The sequence below is a fragment of the Muntiacus reevesi genome, chromosome 1, assembly GCF_963930625.1.
Source record: "Muntiacus reevesi chromosome 1, mMunRee1.1, whole genome shotgun sequence".
NCBI classification, from domain to species: domain Eukaryota; kingdom Metazoa; phylum Chordata; class Mammalia; order Artiodactyla; family Cervidae; genus Muntiacus; species Muntiacus reevesi.
Genome location: NC_089249.1, coordinates 49,262,387 through 49,286,544, shown reverse-complemented (window position 1 = coordinate 49,286,544; position 24,158 = coordinate 49,262,387). Strand labels below are relative to the sequence as shown.

At 43.0% G+C, this 24,158-nt stretch overlaps 1 protein-coding gene across 2 annotated transcripts in view; it reads right to left on the bottom strand.

Moving 5' to 3' along the window:
• Positions 1–1,058: 1,058 nt before the first annotated feature.
• FERRY3 (FERRY endosomal RAB5 effector complex subunit 3) overlaps positions 1,059–24,158 on the bottom strand; it is a 37,573-nt gene continuing 14,473 nt past the window's right edge. For both annotated transcript variants that reach the window (XM_065942600.1, XM_065942590.1), the window contains exons 7-14: positions 17,532–17,638; positions 16,511–16,708; positions 15,551–15,679; positions 11,418–11,492; positions 6,818–7,020; positions 3,973–4,030; positions 3,205–3,272; positions 1,059–2,342 (exon numbers count right to left, since the gene is read on the bottom strand). In XM_065942600.1, coding sequence (XP_065798672.1) covers positions 2,250–2,342; positions 3,205–3,272; positions 3,973–4,030; positions 6,818–7,020; positions 11,418–11,492; positions 15,551–15,679; positions 16,511–16,708; positions 17,532–17,638 — 931 coding nt within the window. In that variant the 3' untranslated portion in view covers positions 1,059–2,249. The remainder of the gene's footprint in view (positions 2,343–3,204; positions 3,273–3,972; positions 4,031–6,817; positions 7,021–11,417; positions 11,493–15,550; positions 15,680–16,510; positions 16,709–17,531; positions 17,639–24,158) is intronic.

Here is a 24,158-nt window from a genome sequence, read left to right as displayed (position 1 = left end):
GCGTGTGCTTTGCCAGGAGGAGATCAGCTCAGCCAGCGCCCAGGCAACCTAAGCTGTTTCCCTTCAAATTCCTCTTCATGCCTCTCTCCGACTCGGGTCACACTGCCATGCTGTGGAACAGCTGGGGCCACCCTTCCCCACTGCAGTGAGGTTACAGCCTTGCTGGGTTTTGAGTACATGAGAGGGGGCAGGGGAGGAGAGGGTAGTGGGGACCAGAGACTTCAGGCTCAGCGCCCACCTCATCTCCAGAGCATGCTTTCAAAGCCTTGAGGACCTCATCATGTCTTTGGGATCCTTAACTGTTTGCACCAATGGAGACCCCAATGCTCACCGAGATGGTCTTTGCCACTGCCCCACTGTCTGCACTGAGGCCCCCGGGTCTGCACAACATCCCCGAAAGGCCCTTGCGGTCAGTTTGTTTCTCCCAGCTTCCGGTGGTGTTGCACCGTCTCCCTTCACTCCACCCCTGCTCCCGTCTGGACCATTATATGGTGGGCGCTCTTCCTCTTCTCAGCCTGCCAAGTGGCCTTCTTCTCATCATTCATGGAGTGTCTGAAACCACTCCCATTCAAGAAGCCTCCAGGAACACGCAGGGTACAACCTTAATCTCATCCTTCTCGATCCAAACACCACACCATAGACTTCCTCATCTACTGCTGCACTAAAATCTCTACCATTCAGTACTCTTAACTACACACTTGCTACCAGCTTAGTGTTTGGTGTGTGTTTATAAGAATGGACCTCTGCTCAGTGTTATGTGGCAGCCTGGATGGGAGGGGAGTTTGGGGGAGAATGGATACATGTGTATGTATGGTTAAGTCACTCTGCTATCCACCTGAAATTACCACAACATTGCTAATCTGCAATACCCCAATACAAACTATAAAGTTAAAAAAAAATGGTATGTAGCATCATTGCTGGATCTTTCCAATCTTGGCTGTTGTCTAATTGCTAAGTCGTGTCTGACTCTTTGCAACCTCGTGGACTGTATGGACTGCAGCCCACCATAGAAGCTTGCATCTGCTAATCCCAAACACTTAATTTATTGAATAGGCATAAATTTTAACATTTTTTTTTTGGATGCAGACCATTTTTACAGTCTTTATTGAATCTGGTACAATATTGCTTCTGTTTCATGTCTTGGTTTTTTTGGTCACAAGGCACGTGGGATCTTTGCTCCTGACCAGGGATCAAACCTGTACGCCTTGCACTGGAAGGTGAAGTCTTAACCATTAGACCCCCAGAGAAGTCCTCACATGAATGTTAACGCCTTTTATTGATCCCACTACACCCACCTCCAATTTGACCTGACACAGTGCGAACCCCAGCAGTCTCTGATCCCGTACCTGTACATTCCATTTTCTACCTACCTTGTTTTGTGTTACAATCAGTCGCAATGGTAGCATTTGTGCTTAGAAGACAATCTCCTGCTCCAAGGGCAGAACACCTCTTGGTGGGAACACCGGCCTCTTTGGCAAAGGGCTTGTAAAGTGATAGTGAGTCGTGGACCCAGCCTGGAGTGGTGTTCTCCTTGGGGCTGTTATTGGACAGTTGCTGCCTTGAGTAGGTCAAGACACTTTCTGTGTTATGAGAAGCACTGTCTCTGCCAAACGTGTTTCTGTAAGGGATCATGTGTGGGCAAACCAGTAAGAGTGCTTTTTGTTTCTTGCGGCTTCCCAGATGTCGCTGGTGGTAAAGAACCCATCTGCCGATGCAGGAGACGTAAGAGATGCACATTCAGTCCCTGGGCGGGGAAGATTCCCTGGAGGAGGGCATGGTAACCCACTCCAGTGTTCTTGCCTGGAGTGTTCTAGCCTGTCAGGCTCTGCTGTCCATGAGATCACAAAGAGTAAGACATGACTCAGTGACTAACTAATAAGCCTTGTACCCGGGTATGATTCAAACTTTTGGAAAAGTCAAGTATTTCCATGAAATTGTAGTGAATAATCTCCTACATCAAATGCCCATGTGTGAAATAGAGAAAGTTTTAACCCACTAGTATTCACAGATAGGACAGTAGGGAAACAGTAGGAAAAAAAAACAAGACCTTCTTTTTCCCATGAACAGAGCTTAAGAATGAATGTATAAGTAAGGGGCTGATCACCAGTCTGTACAAATCTGGGTTTTTGGAATGTTTAGCAGACCTTTATCATGACTGGATTTGTGCCTTGGGTGACAAGTTCTCTTTCTGAGCATCTTTTGCTTGACAGGATCCCAGCATCATCTTCAGCGTGTTGGTCTGTGGGGGCTCAGTGCTTGGAGGTCAAGGTCAGTGTCGATGACACCCGGAAGATCTGGGGAAGCATGTTACTAAGCTGGTAAAACATCTCCTCAGAAATACTCTGTAAGAAGTAACAAAAAAAGAAGAGTTTGCAATTGTTTGCAATTGTTAAACTATTAGTGATTTTTAAAAAATGTTTTTAAGTGTCTTAAAAGATGGAAGTAACACAAGTAGTCCCGGACATAAAAGTGGAATGTGAGAACCTCATCTTTGGGAACTGATTCAACTGCACGGCTCTGGGCAGGGGCGTTTCTTTGGCCCCAGTGTCTGAGAACCCATGCTGTGTCCGTCAAGCAGTAAGCCTGATAACTAGAAAAAGCCCTGGATAATACTAGTGTAGTCAGAGATGAAAGTACCACTCATTGTGCTGAATTCTACATAGAAGATAGAATCGTTTCCTGCTCATGTCCGCCTTAACAAACTCTTTAGATTCTATATAACATAAATGTGGGGGAAAAAAGGAAAGAGGAGTCAAGTTTGGCTTTGTGTTAATCAAAGAACCCTTGAGTGGTAGACGCTACCATCTTCGACGGTAAACGGAGTGCCTTGATGGCTCCAAACAGTTCTCCCCCTAAAACACAGAAAGCTGTGAGCATTTTGTTATGTAGCAATGAGTTGAGGGCAGGGCTTCCCAGGTGGCTCAGTGGTAAAGACCACACCTGCCAATGCAGGAGATAGATGCGGGTTCGATCCCCGAGTTGGGAAGATCCCCTGGAGTGGATACCCACTCCAGTATTCTTGCCTGGAGTGCCCCATGGACAGAGGAGCCTGGCGGGCTGGAGTCCATGGCGTCGTGAATAGTCAGACATGACTGAGAGGTTACACAACAATGACAATACTGCGTGCAGGGCAGTGTGCCTAGCCACGTCTGTGAGGAATACTATGCAGAGCTGGACTGGGCTGAGATCTAGCCGGTAACACACCTGTGGCACCAGAAACTGCACTGTCCTAGAAATCCCTCCGTCCCACGAGGCCATTTCCATCATGAAACCTGGAACAGAGCAACAAACGTGGCTGAATGATGAGTTCTGGTCTTCAAGCCTACCTGTCCTTTACTGAAAGTAAATTGGATGTTTACGGTCAGGCTACCTGTCTTCACGTTTTAGGTACCCACTTCCCCGTGGGAGAGGCTAAGCCCGAGGGCCAGATACACTTCTGTAATCCTTAATTCTCCACACCAGCATGTTTTCACATAGTGCTGTCAAAACACTTGGAATGATCATTTTTTTGAGTTCTATTTTGTCTCCACACAACGAAGCCAAAACAGGCCATTAAAGATTCCTTAAACATGTGGTTCTATCTTCTTTTCAGGAAAATGAAAGATAGCTGAGAGTAAGTTCTATCAATGTTCAAATATTGCTGCATTTCAAGAGGGTTGGAAATGTCCCTGGAGGCCTAATGGTTAGGACTGGGCGCTTTTCACTGCTGCAGCCCAGGTTCAAGCCTTGGTCGGGGAATTGAGATCTTACAAACTGCACAGCAAGACAAACAAAGACGAGGGCTAGAGATTTTATTTTGTGATTGGAAAAGGTTAAAAAGCCCATTATGAAGGATTTGCTCATTAAACCATTTAACTGGGGCACCAGATGACCAAAGGAATGGCCACATTCTTTCACCTGGCTTGCTCGACTGTCAAGATTTTTGAGGAAGAAATACAGGTCCTTGTTGTTAAATACAAGGTTGGATCTTACCTTTGACGCACTTGAACACAAGTTCTGCTCTCCTTAAGCACCAGGGTATAGTCATTTCCTAAAACAGAAACAAAGCAAATCATGCTTTTGACAAAACTTGGTAGGAGAAAAACACCTAACTAATCTGCCCTTTTCAAAGTGAAGATGACGGTCACCCTTGTGGAGGGAACAATGGAGAGAATGCGGGTTAAGTGGCTGGACGAGAGCCTGGGGTGGCCTCTGGGGTGCTGGCTGGTGACGTTCTGCTTCATCACCTGGGCGCTGGTGATGTCAGTGGTCAGCCAGGGAACGTGCGAGCTGTTGTTCGGTGTGCTTTTCCCGGGGTGTATTATATGCTAACAAAGGTTAAAAGGGCTCCCGGGGCGGCTCAGTGGTGAAGAACCCACCTGCCAATGCAGGATACGTGGGTTTTCGATCCCTGGGTTGGGAAGATCACCTGGAGAAAGAAATGGCAACCCACTCCAGTATTCCTGCCTGGAAAGGCCCATGGACAGAGGAGCCTGGTGGGCTAGAGTACAGGGGGTCACTAAAGAATCAGACGTGGCTGAGCGACTAAACAGAAAGGTTAAAAACAACAACATCTGTGTCGACCACAACCATCACAACTAAAACCCGTTGAGTCCCAAACGAGTCAACAAGTTCAAGCACAAACAAGAGGAAAAGTCAGGAACTTGGGGTTCGTGACCTGCAGGTTCACTCCCCATCTGTCAGGTTAGACTGATTCCAGGATGACACTGTCTTCAGAGCACGAAGATCTACAGGGATAGAACTGGTAAGAGCAGGATATCTTCCTTCTGGCCAATGGATTATTTTTAAAAAAAAAAAACCGCAATTCAGGGAGGTGGGAGGGGGGTTCAGGATGGGGAGCAGATGTATACCCGTGGCTGATTCATGTCAGTGTATGGCAAAACCACTAGAACACTGTAAAGTAATTAGCCTCAAATTAAAATGAATAAATTTATTTAAAAATTAATAAAAATTGCAATTTATTTTCTCAACCCCAGGACAGGACCACTGCCAACAGTGGTGTCAGCTCACACGCGCTGCAGTGTGGGCACTGAGTGTGTGGCAAGTCTGTCTGTTACAGGAAGAAAACAAGAGACGAAATGCGGTGGGACCCTTGTGTGAAAGCTAAGACAAACACCACCTCTTTATCCTGGGCAGTGTCGTCTGAGTTTGCAGGACAGACTCTGTGACCTGAATGGATGTTTAAATACGACCGATGGGAGGAGCGTGGCTTGATTTACTCTTGTGAATTAAAATGGGACTCTGGATGCAGACTTAATGTTCTGCAGCTGGCTGTCCCAATTTAAAACATGTAACTTCTGTGACACTGTGGGAGAGGGCACGCTGCTAGTGTCAGATGTCTGGGAGTGGAGCCGAACTTGGTGACTTTTGGAAATGCTGCCTTTGAGGTTGTTTCCCACCTACATAGAACCATTTTTATAAACTGGTTAACCAGGAGTCCAGCTGGAGGCATGTCCGGATACTTCCGTGGAGCTGGACCTTGTCACAAACTTTCTTTGTTTCTCCCCAAAGACTCTGCTATAGATGGGCTGGTTTGTGATGAGAAGGATGGCTAAAAGTTCCTGGTGGGACTGAAACTTTATAAAGCGACAGTGGAAGAAAAGAAAACAACAAAACTTGTTGGTCAGTCACTTCTACTGCCATATGAGGTATGACTGAGGCTGACAGGCTAAGAACACTGACGCTCCTCTCATTAAACGGAGCCAGAGTTCTCTTAATCAGAAGGGCGTGTGGCCGGTATAAAACACTGACGGATGGTCAGTGGGAAATCATTTAAATCACCTTGTCTTACATGGACTTGAGCTGTGTGTGTGCTTACACAGAGAACTGCAATTAAAGTGAGGCCTCCTGAATATGATGAGTCTAAGCGGGGACTCAGTCACTCTGAAAAGTACAACATAAAATCTTCTGCACTGAGTTTTTGGTAAGAGGGTTTACACACATCTGGTAAATAGACTCTGGTAAATAACTTTCAGTAATCAAGGTGCGAATGCCCTTCCTTTCACAATCCGTCCTTGCCAGCTAGCCATTTTGCTTTTTAAAGAATGCCACTCAGAATCAGCACCCCCATGCCGCTGGGACGGGTCCTTCACCCCGCTGGCCACTGGCTCTCCCTGAAGGACCAGCCGGCACCTGTTTGCTTTGAGGCTGTTTTGCTCCTCCAGACTCTCTATCTAAAGTTGGATTTAACCTCTGTATTATTTCCACAACTTATCCCCTCTAACCAGCTTTCATGGAGGGGAGAGAAGAAAGCCATGAGAGAAAGCAGACATGGGAGGATTTACAGGAAAAGGAGTGGATGACTGTGCCACATTTAAGCTACAGAAGCCAGTGTGCATCATAGCAACAGTGTCCTTGTCAAACTGGTTAAAGGAGGCTGGCTTCTTTCTGCCAATGAGCAAGCATCTCTTTCGATTGCCTATTAATGCCTACTTAGAGAATGCTAAATAATTTTAATGGTTATCCAAGCCAATACAAATGCGGAGGTAAACCTAATGCTACCTAAAGACAAAAACTGAGGAGAAGTTGGCGGGGGTGGGGGGAGGGAAGGGGAGGACTAGAGGCACGTGCCTCACCCAAAGCTAAAGTTAACTTTGACGTTCTAGTTTGCCTACCCTAAGAGAATGCTGTAACTCTCTGAACATACGTGGCTCGGGATTATTCACTGCCTTATATGACATGTCACTCGATTGCATTAACCAGATAGGAGATGTAAAGGTTCATTAAAAACGAAAAGTGCTTTTCAAATGTAAAGTGGATGATGCTTATTCTAGTGTTGCCACATTCTCAAACGCTGGCACTGTTCCCATCTGCTTACCTCTGACATATCGTGCACCAGCAGGAGGGGAATACTGACGGTCGTGATGTCGTGGGTACAGCAAACCTTGAGGATGTTTCGGAGCCCCATGATGGCGGGGTCCCGAGCAGTGATGTTTCCTGATTTCACGTTGTCATCCACACAAAGGTGGAAAGCGACATGTATTTCTGAGAGGTTAGAGTGCCGCGTGATGTAAAATTCTCCTGTGAACAGCAGATAACAATCATGACTTTCAGAAACACAAAGCACGTTCACTAGTGGGCTTCAGAGACGGCTGGGATGGGCAGCCAATGTGCTGAACCAGCAGAGGAGTTTATCAGGGACCTGTGTGGAACTCAGGAAGCAAATAGGATTCAGTTCAGTTCAGTTCAGTCGCTCGGTCATGTCCGACTCTTTGCGACCCCATGAATTGCAGCACGCCAGGCCTCCCTGTCCATCACCAACTCCTGGAGTTTACTCAAACTCATGTCCATCGAGTCAGTGATGCCATCCAGCCATCACATCCTCTGTCGTCCCCTTCTCCTCCTGCCCCCAATCCCTCCCAGCATCAGGGTCTTTTCCAGTGAGTCAACTCTTCGCATGAGGTGGCCAAAGTATTGGAGTAGCACTACGTAATTCTTTGAAAGGTGATGGAAAAGAGAGGAGATGGCCGAATTCATCTTAGGTTCATCAACTGGTATGAAGAGACCACCAAGCAATAAAGTAAATCAAATGAGTGCTCATCATCACAATTTTGATATAAATGCTCAAAGCGCTCTAATTCACTCAAAATTAACATGTCACGACAGGCTACTTGAAGACCCGTCTTCCCCACACCCTGAATCTGCTCCTTTCCATCTCAGTTTAGGGGCCCAGTTTCCTTCCATTAGCTGCAAGGACAGAAACACACGAGTTGGCCTTCATTACTTTCTTCTTCTCAGGACATAGGCCCCCATCCAACTCACCACCAATGATCTCCAGTGTTGTTGTTCAGTCGCTAAGCTGTGTCCAACTCTTTGTGACCCCATGGACTGCAGCACGACAGGCTTCCCTGTCTCCCACCATCCCCTGGAGTTTGCTCAAATTCATGTCCATTGAGTCCATGGTGCTATCTCAACATCTCATCCTCTGCCACCCCCTTCTCCTTTTGCTTTCAATCTTTCCCAGCATCAAGGGCTTTTCCAATGAGTTGGCTCTTCCCATCAGGTGTCCAAAGTACTGGAGCTTCAGCATCAGTCCTTCCAATGAATATTCAGGGTTCATTTCCATTAAGATTGACTGGTTTGATCTCCTTGCTGTCCAAGGGACTCTCAAGAGTCTTCTCCAACACCACAATTCGAAAGCATCAATTCTTTGGTGCTCAGCCTTCTTCATGGTCCAACTCTCACATCTGTACATGACTATTGGAAAAATCATAGCTTTATCTATACGGGCCTCTGTCAGCAGGGTGATGTCTCTGCTTTTTAATACACTGTCTAGGTTTGTCACAGCTTTCCTTCCAAGGAGCAAGCGTTTTATTTCATGGCTGTAGTCACTGCCCACAGAGAATTGGGAGGCCAAGAAAATAAAATCTGTCACTGCTTCCATTTTTTCTCCTTCTATTTGCCATGAAGGCCACCTCAGCTATCTCAAGTCTGAACACTCCATTTTTATTGCTATCACCCTAGTTCACAATAGGTTTCAGCAACAGCCTCTGAATTAACCTCTCTGTTCCCATTCTTGCCCACCAACAGATCATATCCACATGTACAGTTAAAATGATTTTAAGTATAGATCAGATTACATAACTCTCCCTCTTAATATGGTCCAAAAGGCTCACATGACACTCAGGAAAAAAACCCAAACTCCATCCTCTGGTCTCACCCTCTCCTCCTGCCCCAGCCACACAGCCTTCCTTAAGGTCTTCAAACACACCAGCCTTGTTCCTGATCCAGGGCTGCTTCCCGAGGGCCCTTCCCCCATGGCTCCTGTCCAGATGACTGCTTTTCACCAATCATGTCTCAGAACGAAAGTCACCTCCTCCCAGAAGTCTTCCTTGATTGACCCATCTGATTGATGTAGGACTCCCTCACCCCTCACTCATTCTCTTTCACATTGTTCTGTTTTATCTTCTCAGCACTGAAATTCTTTTGTTATCTGTTTATGAGGTTGTTTTAAAGAATGCACCACTGTTTACATGCCGTGACTGTAAGGACTTTTGTCTCTCTTGTTTACCGTGCTGTCTGCAGCTCATGAAACTACAGGACCTGGTAAGCTCTGGTTTGCTGAATGGGAATCAAATGTTTTCAACCAAAAGCTTGTTTTATCAAGCCTTAACATCCAGGCTTTCTACAATCACTCCATTTCCTAGGTAGCCATGCCAGCCATTGGCTTTTATATTCGGCAGTTTCTGTCAATGTAAACAAATAGAAAGCATATAAAAATATGTTTTTATAAACACACCTGCCTCACTGGAAATTCTGAGATGTTCTTCGAGGAAAATCCTGCTGTTCTAAAACCTAGTCTTTCATCATTAACCCACGTCCCCACAAATTCCGCTCATCCTGGCCTCAAGGTCCTTATCTTAGGATTTTACTTTATATTTACTTATAAACACAGAGTATGTTTAAAGCACTTAACACATGTTGGCACAGTGTTTAACCATTTCCAGCTACAAGTGTACATAAGTTGTGTCACTGATAGGCCCTAGTCAAAAGTCTGTTTTTTTTTCTTTGACTTATGATACAAGAACTAGATAAGCCATAAACGAAATTAAAGAAAGGCCGGTGACAGGCCAAACTAGACAAAAGAAACATTAAGAGAAAAAATCTCATCTGGCAAGAAGTGGTACAGCTGCCATTTCCCTGGCAGGCAACAGGAGATGCAGACTGCTTATCAGAAACCGGGCAGGTGCCACGAAGCCTCACCTTTCGAGCTCTGGCTGATGGCTTAGGTGATGGGAGTCACCATGTTGAACCTGGGCCACGGCCAGCACAGGGGCTGATGACTTAGTGCACAAGTCAGGTGTTCCTAATCCCCAAGCTGGCGCTGCTTCATCTGACCTCAGACGACTTGTCCTGGGCCTCGTTTTACCCGTGAGGAACATGGGGGTCTCGGAGCTGGCAGCAGTGATTGAAATAACAGAAGATGGTAGGAAAAGGGACCAGACTGGGTGTTAAGAAGATCTGGCGTCTAGTACTGACTGATTGAGTGATCTTGAGCAAATCAATTCAATTTATGGATTCTCTGTACTTCATGAATTAGATGGGAAAAATAACGCCTGCCTGCTTTCCTTACAAAGCTGTTTTAAGAATTAAAGAAGCTGATGTTTAATTCTTAAGATGATACAAGCTACAGGTAATTAGATAACGACAAAGCAAACTCACTGGTTAAAAGAGACATAAATCAAACTCTTTCTCTGCAACTTTGAAATCTAGAAGCATTTTGTGATCTGGACCCTTCTAATCTCCTGTATCCTTCCTGGCTAGGCTGGCAAGCTTTCCCCAAACGGAAACTCAGAAGCTACCAGCAGAGCTCACTGAGCCCTTACGACTCCTTCTCCGATGCTGACTTATGGCAGTCTCCTGGTTTACTAGCAACAGCCAGACTCTCACCTGCAGCTTTCTCCAGGAAGGACCAAGAGGGAAAGCACACACAGCAAAAAAGAGTTAAGTTTAAAAAATCAGACATCTGTACCTCCAGAACAGGTAAGGGTGACACATTTTAAGAAAGCCACTAAATATAGATGATTTAAATTATGGATCTACAAAGAGATAAGATAAATCCTGTCTCAATGAAGGTATTTTTAGACGGAGAGGAGGAGTTTCCTGCTCCACCAAGTGGAGAACCGCCACGTGGTGACGCAATCCCTGCCACTTAGCATTACCCACCGGGGTGGGCTGTCTGAGGTAGGCACGCACCCGGAAGCCGACGACCACAAGCGGGCTGGCCAGGAGGGTAGTGAGCACCAGGATTACGTGGAATGTGGTCTCGGCATCGAAAACCTGGGGGAGGAAATGGGGCCAGACAACCTTGGCCGTTTCTGTACCTGTGACATGTGACTGAAGAAATTTGACACAATGTCTGCAAAGGGGCCTTCCTGTTGTGACCTGTCATACAAACACTGCTGAGGGTCATCAGAGGGCACTCAGTCTGGAAGAGCATCAAGGGCCTGAACTCCAGTTGATAAGTAATATTCCCAAGAGATACGGGAGATTTAAAGAAAGGGAAGGCAGGAAAATTTATGGGGAAATGGCAATAAAAATATTCTAAATCAGACGACCCGCGTTCTTCCCACGTGTTCAATTATTTACATCTCCATTTACTGTTGTTTATGTATCAGAAGAAAGATGATTTATTGGCTTATTTAAGAAACTAAGAAACAATGTGTGAAGTAGCAAATAATAATAAAAACTTATGCAACGGCTTGAGGAATTTTTCTTATATGCATCTGGGAAAACTCAGGGCTGGTATAGGAATAAGGATTTAGTTGCTGGACGCTGTGACAGTGTATTTACAGATACAAAGTTCTAAGGTGATACACTTGACAAATTGTATAATGTACACCAAAAGAACTTGTGTTTCAAATCTATGACTTCAATGCATGTGATTATAATAAAACTGCAAGTGAAATAATACTCACCAGGTAAAATATTTAAATAGTTTCTATCTGCAGTTTTAGTCTTATCATCACTTCCTCCATTTCGGCTTCCAGAATCTATTCATAAGATAATGCAACATGAGAGAATATAGTTAATGTATGAGAACACACTACTACTGTCCCCCAAAAACCACAACAGTAGCAAATATTTACTAAGGCTCTCTAGGTATCAGGCAGTTTGATACATGCTTTATATGGATGGTCTCTCTTAATTCCTACAAAACTCCTCTAACCATAACACTGTACCCTTTTCACCTTATACGTGAGAACAGAGCCTTAGATGGGTTAATTCATTTAAGGAAGGAGGCACGGGTAAGTGGCAGAACCAGGTCTGGAACTCACACACTCAGATTCCAAATTCTTGTGGTCTTGACCACAAGAGGCTTGCCAAGGCCCTGTTTTCATCTGGGCGCTTCCGGGCGCTAAGTTAACGACACATAAAGTAACTTCATTAGGCGGCTGTGGGGTGGCCGTCTCTATTTTTAGAATCTGAGTCACTGTTGAGGATATAACTTGTTCAGGACGACAGGCTAATGGTTAGTAGCACCAGGAATCATTTGATATTCAGCCCATCCTTGAAATCTGTCACTTCTTATCTGACACTATATACAATTTCTTCCAAACAGATACTTGAGATTCCATTTCAAATGGAGTCTTCTTTTTTCCCCCAGATATTCAATAGTTTTTCTTTCTTTTTAGAAGGCATGACATTACTTTGAAGGATAAATGTTGGTAAAATAAAATATAGCACATTTGATTATTCATTATTATGGCTGAACACATTATTTTACATGTGTACATATATTTTTAACAGAAGATACATCTGAATTTCATAAGAATCCTAAGAGAACTGAAAAATGCAGCATGAGTATTATTAGCATAGCTATCTTTAAGAAACTATATATCTATACAAATTAAATGTAAAACTATATTGCAATGACTTTCAATATCAGAAAAATCACTTGAAAACAGTCAGAACTTCAAATGAGTAAACTGAAACTACCAAGGGAGAATTATAGTTTTTTAAAAAGTTCTGAATACAAGTAACGTAGTCAGTAACCCACTGACTACTTTGAGTAATTGATTTATAACACTGTACCTTGTAAACACATATATTTTATAAACAAACTGAGGGAGGGAGAGGCATAGACATAAGGCTCTGTGTTGCCAGAATCCACATTTAATACAATAATCTGATTCTCATACAGACTCATGAAATTGATAGGCTCTGAATAAATGGCTGCTCACAGCACAGAAACAAACAAACAAAAAAACAGTAAATGGGGACTCTTTAATTTTGTTCACATGCAATCTGAAACTGACAAAATCCTTCCTAAGAAACAAAAAACAGTTTATAGCCTACCCCGCTTTCCAGGTTTCAAAGGTAATACCCTGTAACACTAAAGAAGATGGTTATTTTTAAAAATGGGTGTAAAATATGTACAAAAATGAAACTGCTTTTGGCTTATCATGAACCATGGAAACACAAAGATGCTGACATAAAAAATACAGAAAAATAACGGAGTGTCTTAGAATAGAGACTTGTGTATCAGGATGCAAACGTGCAGAACAAACACATGGGCATGTCTCAGAAAAGGAAGAGACAGGGAAAGCATTTTGGCAACTCTTCTATAACAACACGCGGGCTCCTCTAAGAAAGGAGTCTTTTATAAACCTACTTGTTTCACTGACTCACTTAAACCACAAAATAGCTGCCTGAACAAGAACAAAATACTACCATGATGTACACACGGTGCCCTAACCATGTGGTTTAGAAACTTTCCGTCCCCACACTTTCTAACCTCTCGTAAATAAACTCAGCACCCTCCGCCTTCTCCTACACTGTCGTGATCTCCGTCTTCATTCTTTTAGTCACTACTGAGAATAATAGCTGAACATCTCTGATCCCATCCGTGCCCCTTTGAATGAGGTGGAGGCAGGAGTCGGCAGAAGAATAAGAGGATGCACTGGAGTCTGCCTGAAGGTCCTTGTTGGGGTACGCTTCCACACTGATTTCCTAGGCTCAGCCGGGGTCTGTTGTGAGTGATGAGCATTGCCAGAGCAAAGCCACGGTTACCCAGACGGGAAATACAAACTGGTGGGGTCACGGTGCAGAGTAATTGCTGATATTATCAGAAGTACAACTGCCTTGTCCTTTAGCTCAGGAATGTCTCTTTAGGACTCTGTTTCACAGATATGCACACTCATGCAAGATGATATACGTGTAAGGTTATTCATGCATTATTACTTAGAAGAGCAAAACTCTGGAACAGATGAAATGCCCACTAACAGGGAACTGGTCATTAAGGGAAATCCTGGAGTGGACCCTACCCAGCAGTAACAGGCTCTAAGGATGCTCCGTCTGTACAGACGTGGAAGGATGCCCACGATAAACTATTTGGTGGGAAAAAAGCAGAGGAAAAAGAGTGTGCAGAGAAAGCTGCATTTGCATGGAGCGGGAAAATCTGTAAATACACACAGACATGTACTCACACACACGTTCATAAACGCATATCTGGAAGGTACATGAGACACAGCACTGGCTGCCCCAGGAGCAGGAAACCGGATGGCTGGTGGACAGAGTCACAGAGCCTCTCACCGTGTGCTCTTTTGTACAGTTTGAACTGTGAATCTTGAGGTGGTACTAGTGGTAAAGAACCCCTACCAAAGAGGAGATACAGGAGACGTGGTTTCGATACCTGGATTGGGAAGATCCCCTGGAAGAGGGCATGGCAATCCACTCTAGTATGCCTGCCTGGAGAACCCCACAGAGGAGCCTGGTAGGCTACAGTCCATGGGGTCGTGAAGAGTCAGATATGACTGAAGCGACTTAGCAAGTACAAGCCTTATCTTTAACTATTTCAGCAACGATTACAATAAAAAAACATTTTTTTTAAGTCTACTGAATAAACATGGACACTATTATGAATGCTAATTAAGTCGATTCTAGAGAACTGTCTTCTATCATCAGAACAGGAGGAATTCTTCAACATATATGGGAGCGAGAATAAAGTCACCAAGCAAAGGTATAGCAGTGTCTCTGATTACTATAAAAAACAAAACCCGTGAGCCCAAAGCACCAGAAAACTCTAAGGGTTTCTCTGAAACACTGCAGCTGCAAAACAAATAAGACAGACAACCAAAGCACCAGAAGCAGATTTAAAGGTTTGACCAACTATTTCAAAACGTGCTGTATTTTATTTCTTGGGCAAGACATCAAGTTTCTATAAGAAATAATAAAACACTGAGTATGTTCTTAAGCCATATAAGAGCATATATTGTAATTTTAAGCTTGTGACATACTATGAAATATCAGAAAAATAAGAAAAATACACCTCATGTATACTCTTGAATGAATATTGCCCTTATATATTTAGCTCCTAACTAAACAAACTTATGGCACCAATTTACTTTTTAAAGAGATTCCTTTTTAAACTTTCATTCTTCAATTAAAGGTAGCAGAATTACTCTGTAACTTGAGCTAGAGTATCTTCTTTTATCTCTCCCCTGTCTTTTCAAAGGTCTTCTCACACAAAATTAGAAATCACTGAACAGAGACACCATGAACTTTTTCCATAGCTTTTAAACCATCTTCCAGTAAATTTCCTATAAGGATGTTTAGATTGTGGATAAACATAGAAAAAGCAGGATATAGTTCTAAACATAGTAATTTTTAAAAAGAACAACCAAAACCAGTTCTTGTAACTGACTTCATGCTACCTAAGTGGATCAAAGATGGAACATATAAGAAGTGTATATTTCGGGCTGTTTACCCTATGATTTCAATGTCCTTTACAGTACTAATTATATCCATTGTAGAGATACAGAACTTGAAGAAAAGGATCCCAACTTTTCACTGAGTGCCTACTTCAAGTACAACTACAGAATCAAAATTTAAAAACAGCTTTTCTAAGGATCTTGAACAAAATCAGGCAGAAAAGAAAATTAAGAACAGAATTCAAGCTTCTAAAGACTTTGAAATTTGTTCTTAATTTCTTTCTTCCACCTTCTCACCAGCACAACTTTCTCTATTTCAGGCGGCCAGGATGCTAGGAGAGTGCTTAGAGACAGAACATCCTCAAAGTGAGATTTTTTAAAATCTGAGTGTCACTGACCATGAGAGTCTTTCAACTTGCTCCTGCGCTGGGTTCTTGCGTAAAGTGCCACCTGCTGGACAACCTCCAGCTGCTCTTCAATCCGGGGGAAGTGAAAGTCAGTGCACTCTTGGCAGACCGTGGCGAAATCTAAGGGACCCAACACAGTTAACGAGCTTGCAAAGGTGAAGTATCAGATCTTCAGTGTTTACTTTAGAGAGATCCAGCAGAAATGGAACACAGTATTCCCAAGGACGCCATCTCACACTTGTCCTCTCTATAACTATGTCTTAGTAAGTTAAGGGACAACAATTTGGTTTTGATCAGAAACTCACTCTCTCAATGGCTCAAAAGAATACATAATTAACAGGCAAGGAAATTTTAATGTAAGTCCAAACCTTCTTTAAACAGTAGATACTTTGATCATAATCCAGTCCCCCAAAGTGCTAAAAAAATCAAGTTCTTACACTTATGATAGAAAATAAAATATTCAAATGTCTTAAAAGCAGTTCCACATTTCAATGCACTTTCTATGTCAAACTCTTAAAACATTATCAGAAAAAATGACCTGTACTAAGAGGGAAGGCAGAATTCAACCTGGCATTTTTGAGAAATAGATTATTTAAAAATATAAAGAAAAAACATGACAAATGGATGAACTAAAATTCATTCAAGATCTGCTTCTAAACTGAAAAATGTATTCATGTCTTGATTATTCTTTTTGTGATACCTTGGAAAAGGATCCTTAAAAGTATGATCTATGATAGGATTTAAGAAAAATGCAATACCCTGAAGCACCCGATGGGTGGCAAAGTATGAAACAAATCTCACACGGCCACCCCTGGGTCCGTGTGCTGTCAGGACTACCTGAAGACTGGGGTGACTCAAGCTATTTTCAGTTCTTTTCCTCTACCTGCTCTCTCTTTCAAATGGCATTAAGTGGAGAACTCGGGGCGTTAACTGTGCATAATGCTAACCCACCTCTTTTAATGCCGCTGTAGGAGTTGATTCGATTGTCGACCAGCAGCACCAGGCCACAGAGGGACGTGGAGTAGAGCGACAACGCCGTCTGCAGGCGGTGGAGCTTCCCGCCGCTCCGCTGGCTCCTCTTGTGCTTACAGAAGTCCAGCATGTCTGCCCTCAGCAACCTCAGGTTATGCATGGTCTTCAGCTGGGCCCCTGGGGGAAGGCGGCAGGCCAGAGAGACACTTAGACAGCTGCGGAAAGCCAGCAGAGCGGGAGGCAAATCTCTGTGGCAGGAATCCCAGTAAATCTGCGCTACGTACACTTTAAGACGGGCTTTTCAATCTTCTATTTTCCCGTTGTTTACTTGCTAAGTCGTGCCCAACCCTTTGCGAACCTATGGACAGTAGCCCACCAGGCTCCTCTGCCCATGGTGATTCTCCAGGCAAGAATACTGGAGGGGGTTGCCATTTCTTCCTCCAGGGGATCTTCCTGACCCAGGGATTGAACTTGTATCTCCTGTACTGGCAGGTAGGTCCTTTACCACTGAGCCATCGAGGACGCTTGTGTTTTATTTTAATCATGTTCTATTTTAATAACTATTAATATCTCATCTTTGCACTTGAAAAAAATAATAGGTGAGCTAAAATAGAAAACTTACAGCCAAGAAACATAGGCCTTCTTGGAGAAGAACCTAATTTTTCATTGTAAAAGTGAAGTGGACGTCACTCAGCTGTGTCTTGACTCTTGGCGACCCCATGGACTGGGGCCTACTAGCCTTCTCTGTCCATGGGATTTCCCAGGCAAGAACACTGGAATGGGTTGCCATTTCCTTCTCCAGGGGATCCTCCCAACCCAGAGATCAAACCCAGGTCTTCTGCATTGCAAGTGGATTCTTTACTGTCTGAGCCATCAGGGAAGCCTTTCATTTTAAAAAGAACCTGGATATATTCTACTTATATGCTAAGGATTTTTCTCTTAAAAACATTAAAAAAGTTTCGGTTACCAAGTGGTGACTATAAAAAATTAACACACTTACCTAAGTGGATGGTAAAACTTTCTTCTAACTTCCTCTGCTCCTCATAAACCCTTCCATTTGCTTCAGTGGATTCTCTGAACTGACTTGGCTGAACTTTAATTTCCTCGCTGCAATTGAAAAAATTATTGACATGCTTTTTTTTGGTAGGCTTGTCAAGAAATTTTCCTATAGGAAAGAAAGCTTTACAGTGAAATGAAAATGAAAGTCACTTAGTCCTGTCTGACTCTTTGCGACCCCACAGACTGTAGCCCACGAGGCTCCTCTCTGTTCCTGGGATTCTCCAGGCAAGAATACTGAAGTGGGTTGTCATTTCCTACTCCAGGGGATCTTCCCAACCCAGGGATCAAACCCGGGTCTCTTGCATTGCAGGCGGAGTCTTTACCATCTAAGTCACCATGGAATGAAACTAATTGTTGAAAGTAGCACTTAATTTATTCCTAAATTTATCCTTTATTCATGCGGCAAGGAAGACAAGCACTTAACAACTTATAAAATTCCCACCTATTTTTCCATTTCTTTGGTTATTTCTTTCAGTCAGTGAGGCATATTTTTTTAGTTATTACAATATCAATTCCTATGTCACTATGTAATATTTCTTAGTAGCTTATGCAATGATTAGTGACTAACATTACCTTAAAATGTTTAAAATGACATTAAAAAACATTAATATATCCTTATATCAGGTGGCATCAGTGAAACTAGAGAATAAATGAAGAAAAATGAAAATTAAAAACAAAAAAGTCAAATAAAAGAAAGAAAAAAGAAGAAAGTTCATTCTGACATATTCATATCCTTTTTTAAAAAACCATTTCCTATTTTTTCACTGCCAATAGTCTTGCATTAAAAATCTTCTCTTAGCTCTGATCTGCCCTTGCACTTCCTGAAAATATTTCCATGGAGGCATCAGAATTGTACAACTATTCAATTCACATATTACAGTGAGCTGAAGATGATGCAAATCTGTAATAATTATCTATTCCCCTGACTAGATTTTTGCAATAAACCCAAACAATCTTATTTATGTCACTGATGGACTTCATTAGCAAATATAACCAATTTCAACCCCCAAACAAATTCATACAGATTTACACTAATAATCATTTTAGGATTCAGGAAGCCACCAAAGAAAGTTGTTTCCGTTCTAACAACAAGAAAAGCCAGGATAATCTATATGGCCATAACTGTTCTGAAGCTCATCAGAGATCTGAGGTAACAAGGTGACCAAGAAATTAAATTCTGAAGTGTGACATGCCCATCCCAGGGGAGATAGGACACATGGTTTTCGGTTTTGGCAGAGCATTGCAGAAATGAAATGCTGTAATGTTTGTAAGAAGGTAAGAAGAAATCAGCTAAAATGTTAACACCTTCTTCAAGGTCAAGTACGGGGTGGCATGTACATTTAGGACAGCAATGGCTGTTACATGCTCTTGCAAACTTTTTCCCACCAGCCTCCACCAAGTGCTTCCAGGAAAGGCCTGGGGGTGGGGCAGGAGAAGACAGCCCACCGGGCGGCATGGATAGATGTGCTAAGGAGGCCCCAAGCCCCCAGCCCAGATCTGCAGGGCTTGCCCGAGACCATGAGACCTGCCTCCCACCCTCCACGAGGAGCCTGGCGCCAAACAACAAACAAGGTCCGTCTGTTGCCGGGGGCAGGGCAGCGGCACACACTGGGACCGCCTGCTGCGGAACAGGCCCTCAAAGGCTACTGACAGCTGAGGGCGGGGCAGGATGGCAGAGGAGAACCGTCTAGAAGCCAGAGCCCCACTTGCAGCACAAAGTGGCCGCAGCGTACCGCTGTGGACAATGAAGCCTGAGGTGGACGGGACCGGAGAACAGAAACCAAACAGCCCGACTGCCAACTAGACTTCCACGGCCTTCACGTTAACAGCCTGCTCGTTTCTGGGCATAGGTACTGCTTACGCAGCTGGCGCTAGTGGTAAAGAATCCGCCTGCCAAAGCAGGAGACAAAAGAGACCCGGGTTCAATCCTTCGGTCAGGAAGATCCCCTGGAGGAGGAGACAGCCACCCACTTCAGCATTCCTGCCTGGAGAACTGGACGCATCTGAGCCACACACTACTTCTCTTCTAATACACACAACATTCAGCATTTTATAGTGGATATATTTATTTATATTCATTATAATATATACAAAGTACTATATCTTGAGTTATATGTTTAAGTTTGAACTATAAAATTTCTAGAAGAAAGTATAGCAGAAAATCTTTGTGATCTTGAATTTCAACAATATCTTAGATAAGACACAGATCTTTTAAAAACTGACAAACTGTACCTAAGTAAAATGAAAAGTTACTCTTTGAAAAAAACTGATAAGAAAATGAAAAGACAAGCCACAAGGTGCTAGAACATATTTGTAAAACATATATCTGGTTCTACACTTGTACCAGAATACATAGAGAACTTTCACAACTCAATAATAAGGAAAAAAATACAGGCGAGCTATGGCTAGAAGATCAGGACATGAAAAATGCTCAGCATTAGCAGCCACCGGGGAAATGCAAAGACACACAAATGAGACACCATCACAGAACCTGCCAGGACGCTAAGTGTCACCACCAAGTGCTGACGAGGGTGTGGAGCATCTGCGCCCCTCAGACATGGGTGGTGGGGATGCAAAAATGTCACAGCCACTTCAGAGAACAGCTGGGCAGTTTCTTACAAGATTAAACACACCATGGATTTTACTTACTGTGTTACCCAGCAATCCCACTCCTAGGTATTTACATTAGAGAATTTTAAACATGTGTCTACACATATTATATTATATTATAAACATACGTCCATCCATATGTTCCTGCTTCCCTGTTGGCTCAGATGGTAAACAGTCTGCCTGCAACGTGGGATACCTGGGTTCGATCCCCAGATCGGGATGATCCCCTGGAGGAGGGCATGGCAACCCACTCCAGTATTCATTCTTGCCTGGAGAATCCTACGGACAGAGGAGCCTGGTGGGCTACAGTCCATGGGCTCGCAAAGAGTCAGACACAACTGAGCGACTGACTTTCATTTTCACTTTCATGACTAGACAAAGACCTGTGTATGTGAATGCTTACAGTCACTTTATTTATAATTGCCAAAATCTGGAAATACTTCAAATGTCCACCATTGGATAAACAAAAAAATAACAGAGCAACAAAAAGGGAAGAACCACTTATAATGGCAACAACATGAATGAGTCTCGAAAGGGTTAAGTGAAGAAAGTAAGCCATAAACTGCTGCGTACAGTTTGATTCCATTTATATGAGAAAATCAAAATTACAGGGACAGAAATCAGATCAGGTTACCACGAGCTCAGCAAGCAGAAGGGGGGTTAATATAAATGGATGAAAAGGAAATGCTATGTCTTGACTGCAGTGATGGCCTCATGACTAAGACTGTCAAAACTCATCAGTATGTAAACCTAAAACAAGTGACTTTTATGCAATTTACCCTTCAATAGATCTGACTTTAAACAAAAAAGCAAAAATAAATGAATTTTAAAAACTGGTCAATTTTATATAATTCCATACATAGTTAAGCTGAAAACAGGCTTCTGCTCCCCCAGGAAACCTATCAAAAAGGAAAGCAAGCTAACAAAGTCACAGTAAAAATACTCTTTCCTTGGAATATTTGATTTTTTAAAGCAGCAGCAGCTAGGGGTAAATATTTACACAATGGAACTGATCATCACATAGAATGAATTTCTGAAACCATAGTAGTAAGTGAAAGTCAAAGTGAGAGTCGCTTAGTCGTGTTTAACTCTGCGACCCCATGAACTCTATAGTCCATGGGATTCTCCAGGCCATAATACTGGAGTGGGTAGCCTTTCCCTTCTCTAGGGGATCTTCCCAACCCAGGTATTGAAACCAGGTCTCCCACATTGCAGGCAGATTCTTTACCAGCTGAGCCACAAGGGAAGTTCAAGAATACTGGAGTGGGTAGCCTATCCCGTCTCCAGCGGATCTTCCTGACCCAGGAATTGAACTGGGGTCTCCTGCATCAAGAGATATTTTTTGTAGCAAGGGACTTTCTGAGCTTCCGTTAGGTCAGTGATTTTCTGCCTTTTCCACCACAGTATAGAGTACATATTTAATATTTTACATTTTGTTCAATACACACATGTGTAATGCACTGATGTTTTTTCCCCTAGTCTACTCTACTCAGATCTGTTCCATTCCATTCCATTCCATTATAATTTTTAAAGTTCAGTTGGAAAGTAAAGGATCTAGCATGGTTCCGAGCAGACTACAAGCAGCAGTCTGAGAAAGACCACTGGACCTTATGGCATATGGATGTTCCCAACCTGTCCCCGACCTCTCCTTTTGTACTGAGTTTAGCACTTTTTTCATTTGAAATGAAGAGTATATACAGGTTAGTGTCCAGGGGATTATCCCATTTCTGATTATAAAAAATTGTTTAAATGTTTCTAAGGTATTGTCCTGGGGAAAACAACAACACAAATAAAAGATAATAGGAGGTGATAATAGACAGCATCCTGTAAACAGTTTAGTGATAATCTACTCATAAGCCTGTCTATACACCCATCCCATAAGTATTTATTTACATGCCTGTATCAATGGGAGCAAGATCATCCCCAAGAAAAAGAAATGCAAAAAAGCAAAATGGCTGTCTGAGGAGGCCTTACAAATAGCTGTGAAAAGAAGAGAAGAGAAAAGGAAGGATATACTCATTTGAATGCAGAGTTCCAAAAAATGGCAAGGAGAGATAAGAACGCCTTCCTCAGTAATCAGTGCAAAGAAATAGAGGAAAATAACAGAATGGGAAAGACTAGAAATCTCTTCAAGAAAAACCAAGGGAACATTTCATGCAAAGATGGGCTTAATAAAGGACAGAAATGGTATGGACCTAACAGAAGCAGAAGATATTAAGAAGAGGTGGCAAGAATACACAGAAGAACTGTATAGAAAAGATCTTGATGACCCAGATGATCATGATGGTGTGATCACTCACCTAGAGCCTGATATCCTAGAATGTGAAGTCAAGTGGGCCTTAGGAAGCATCACTAAGAACAAAGCTAGTGGACGTGATGGAATTCCAGTTGAGTTATTTCAAATCCTAAAAGATAATGCTGTGAAAGTGCTGCACTCAATATGCCAGCAAATTTGGAAAACTCAGCAGTGGCCACAGGACTGGAAAAGGTCAGTTTTCATTCCAATCCCAAAGAAAGGCAATCCCAAAGAATGCTCAAACTACTGCACAATTGCACTCATCTCACACGCTAGTAAAGTAATGCTCAAAATTCTCCAAGCCAGGCTTCAGCAATACATGAACTGTGAACTTCCAGATGTTCAAGCTGGTTTTAGAAAAGGCAGAGGAACCAGAGATCAAATTGCCAATATCTGCTGGATCATCGAAAAAGAGAGCTCCAGAAAAACATCTATTTCTGCTTTATTGATTATGCCAAAGTCTTTGACTGTGTGGATCACAATAAACTGGAAAATTCTCAAAGAGGTGGGAATACCAGATCACATGACCTGCCTCTTGACAAAACTGTATGCGGGTCAGGAAGCAATGGTTAGAACTGGACATTGAACAGACTGGTTCCAAATAGGAAAAGGAGTACGTCAAGGCTGTATATTGTCACCCTGCTTATTTAATGTATATGCAGAGTACATCATGAGAAATGCTGGGCTGGATGAAGCACAAGATGGAATCAAGATCACTGGGAGAAATATCAATAACCTCAGATATGCAGATGACACCACCCCAATGGCAGAAGGTGAAGAAGAACTAAAGAGCCTCTTGATGAAAGTGAAAGAGGAGAGTGAAAAAGTTGGCTTACTTAAAGCTCAACATTCAGAAAACTAAGATCATGGCATCTGGTCCCATCACTTCATGGCAAATAGATGGGGAAACAGTGGAAACAAGTGAGAGATTTTATTTTGGGGGGCTCCAAAATCACTGCAGATGGTGACAGCAGCCATGAAATTAAAAGACGCTTGCTCCTTTGAAGGAAAGTTATGACCAACCTAGACAGCATATTAAAAAGCAGAAACATTACTTTGCCAGCAAAGGTCCATCTAGTCAAGGCTATGGTTTTTCCAGTAGTCATGCGTGTGTGTGAGAGTTGAACTGTAAAGAAAGTTGAGCGCCGAAGAATTGACGCTTTTGAACTTGGTGTTGGAGAAGACTCTTGAGATTCTCTTGGATTGCAAGGAGATTCAACCAGTCTATCCTAAAGGAGATCAGTCCTGGGTGTTCATTGGAAGGACTGATGTTGAAGCTGAAACTCCAATACTTTGGCTACCTGATGCGAAGAGCTGACTCATTTGAAAAGACCCCAATGCTGGGAAAGATTGAGGGCAGGAGGAGAAGGGGACGACAGAGGGTGAGATGGCTGGATGGCAAAACCGACACAATGGACATGAGTTTGGGTAAACTCCGGGAGTTGGTGATGGACAGGGAGGCCTGGCGTGCTACAGTCCATGGGGTCGCAAAGAGTCAGACATGACTGAGCAACTGAACGGAATTGAACTGAACTGATCAAGAGCTAGACACTTGACAGAGATCTGGGGATTACAACAGCAGAAAAAATAGACATGGTTTTTTACCTTCAAGGCAAGACAAGTAGGGGAGAAGGACAGTATATAAATAAAATGCTACATCTA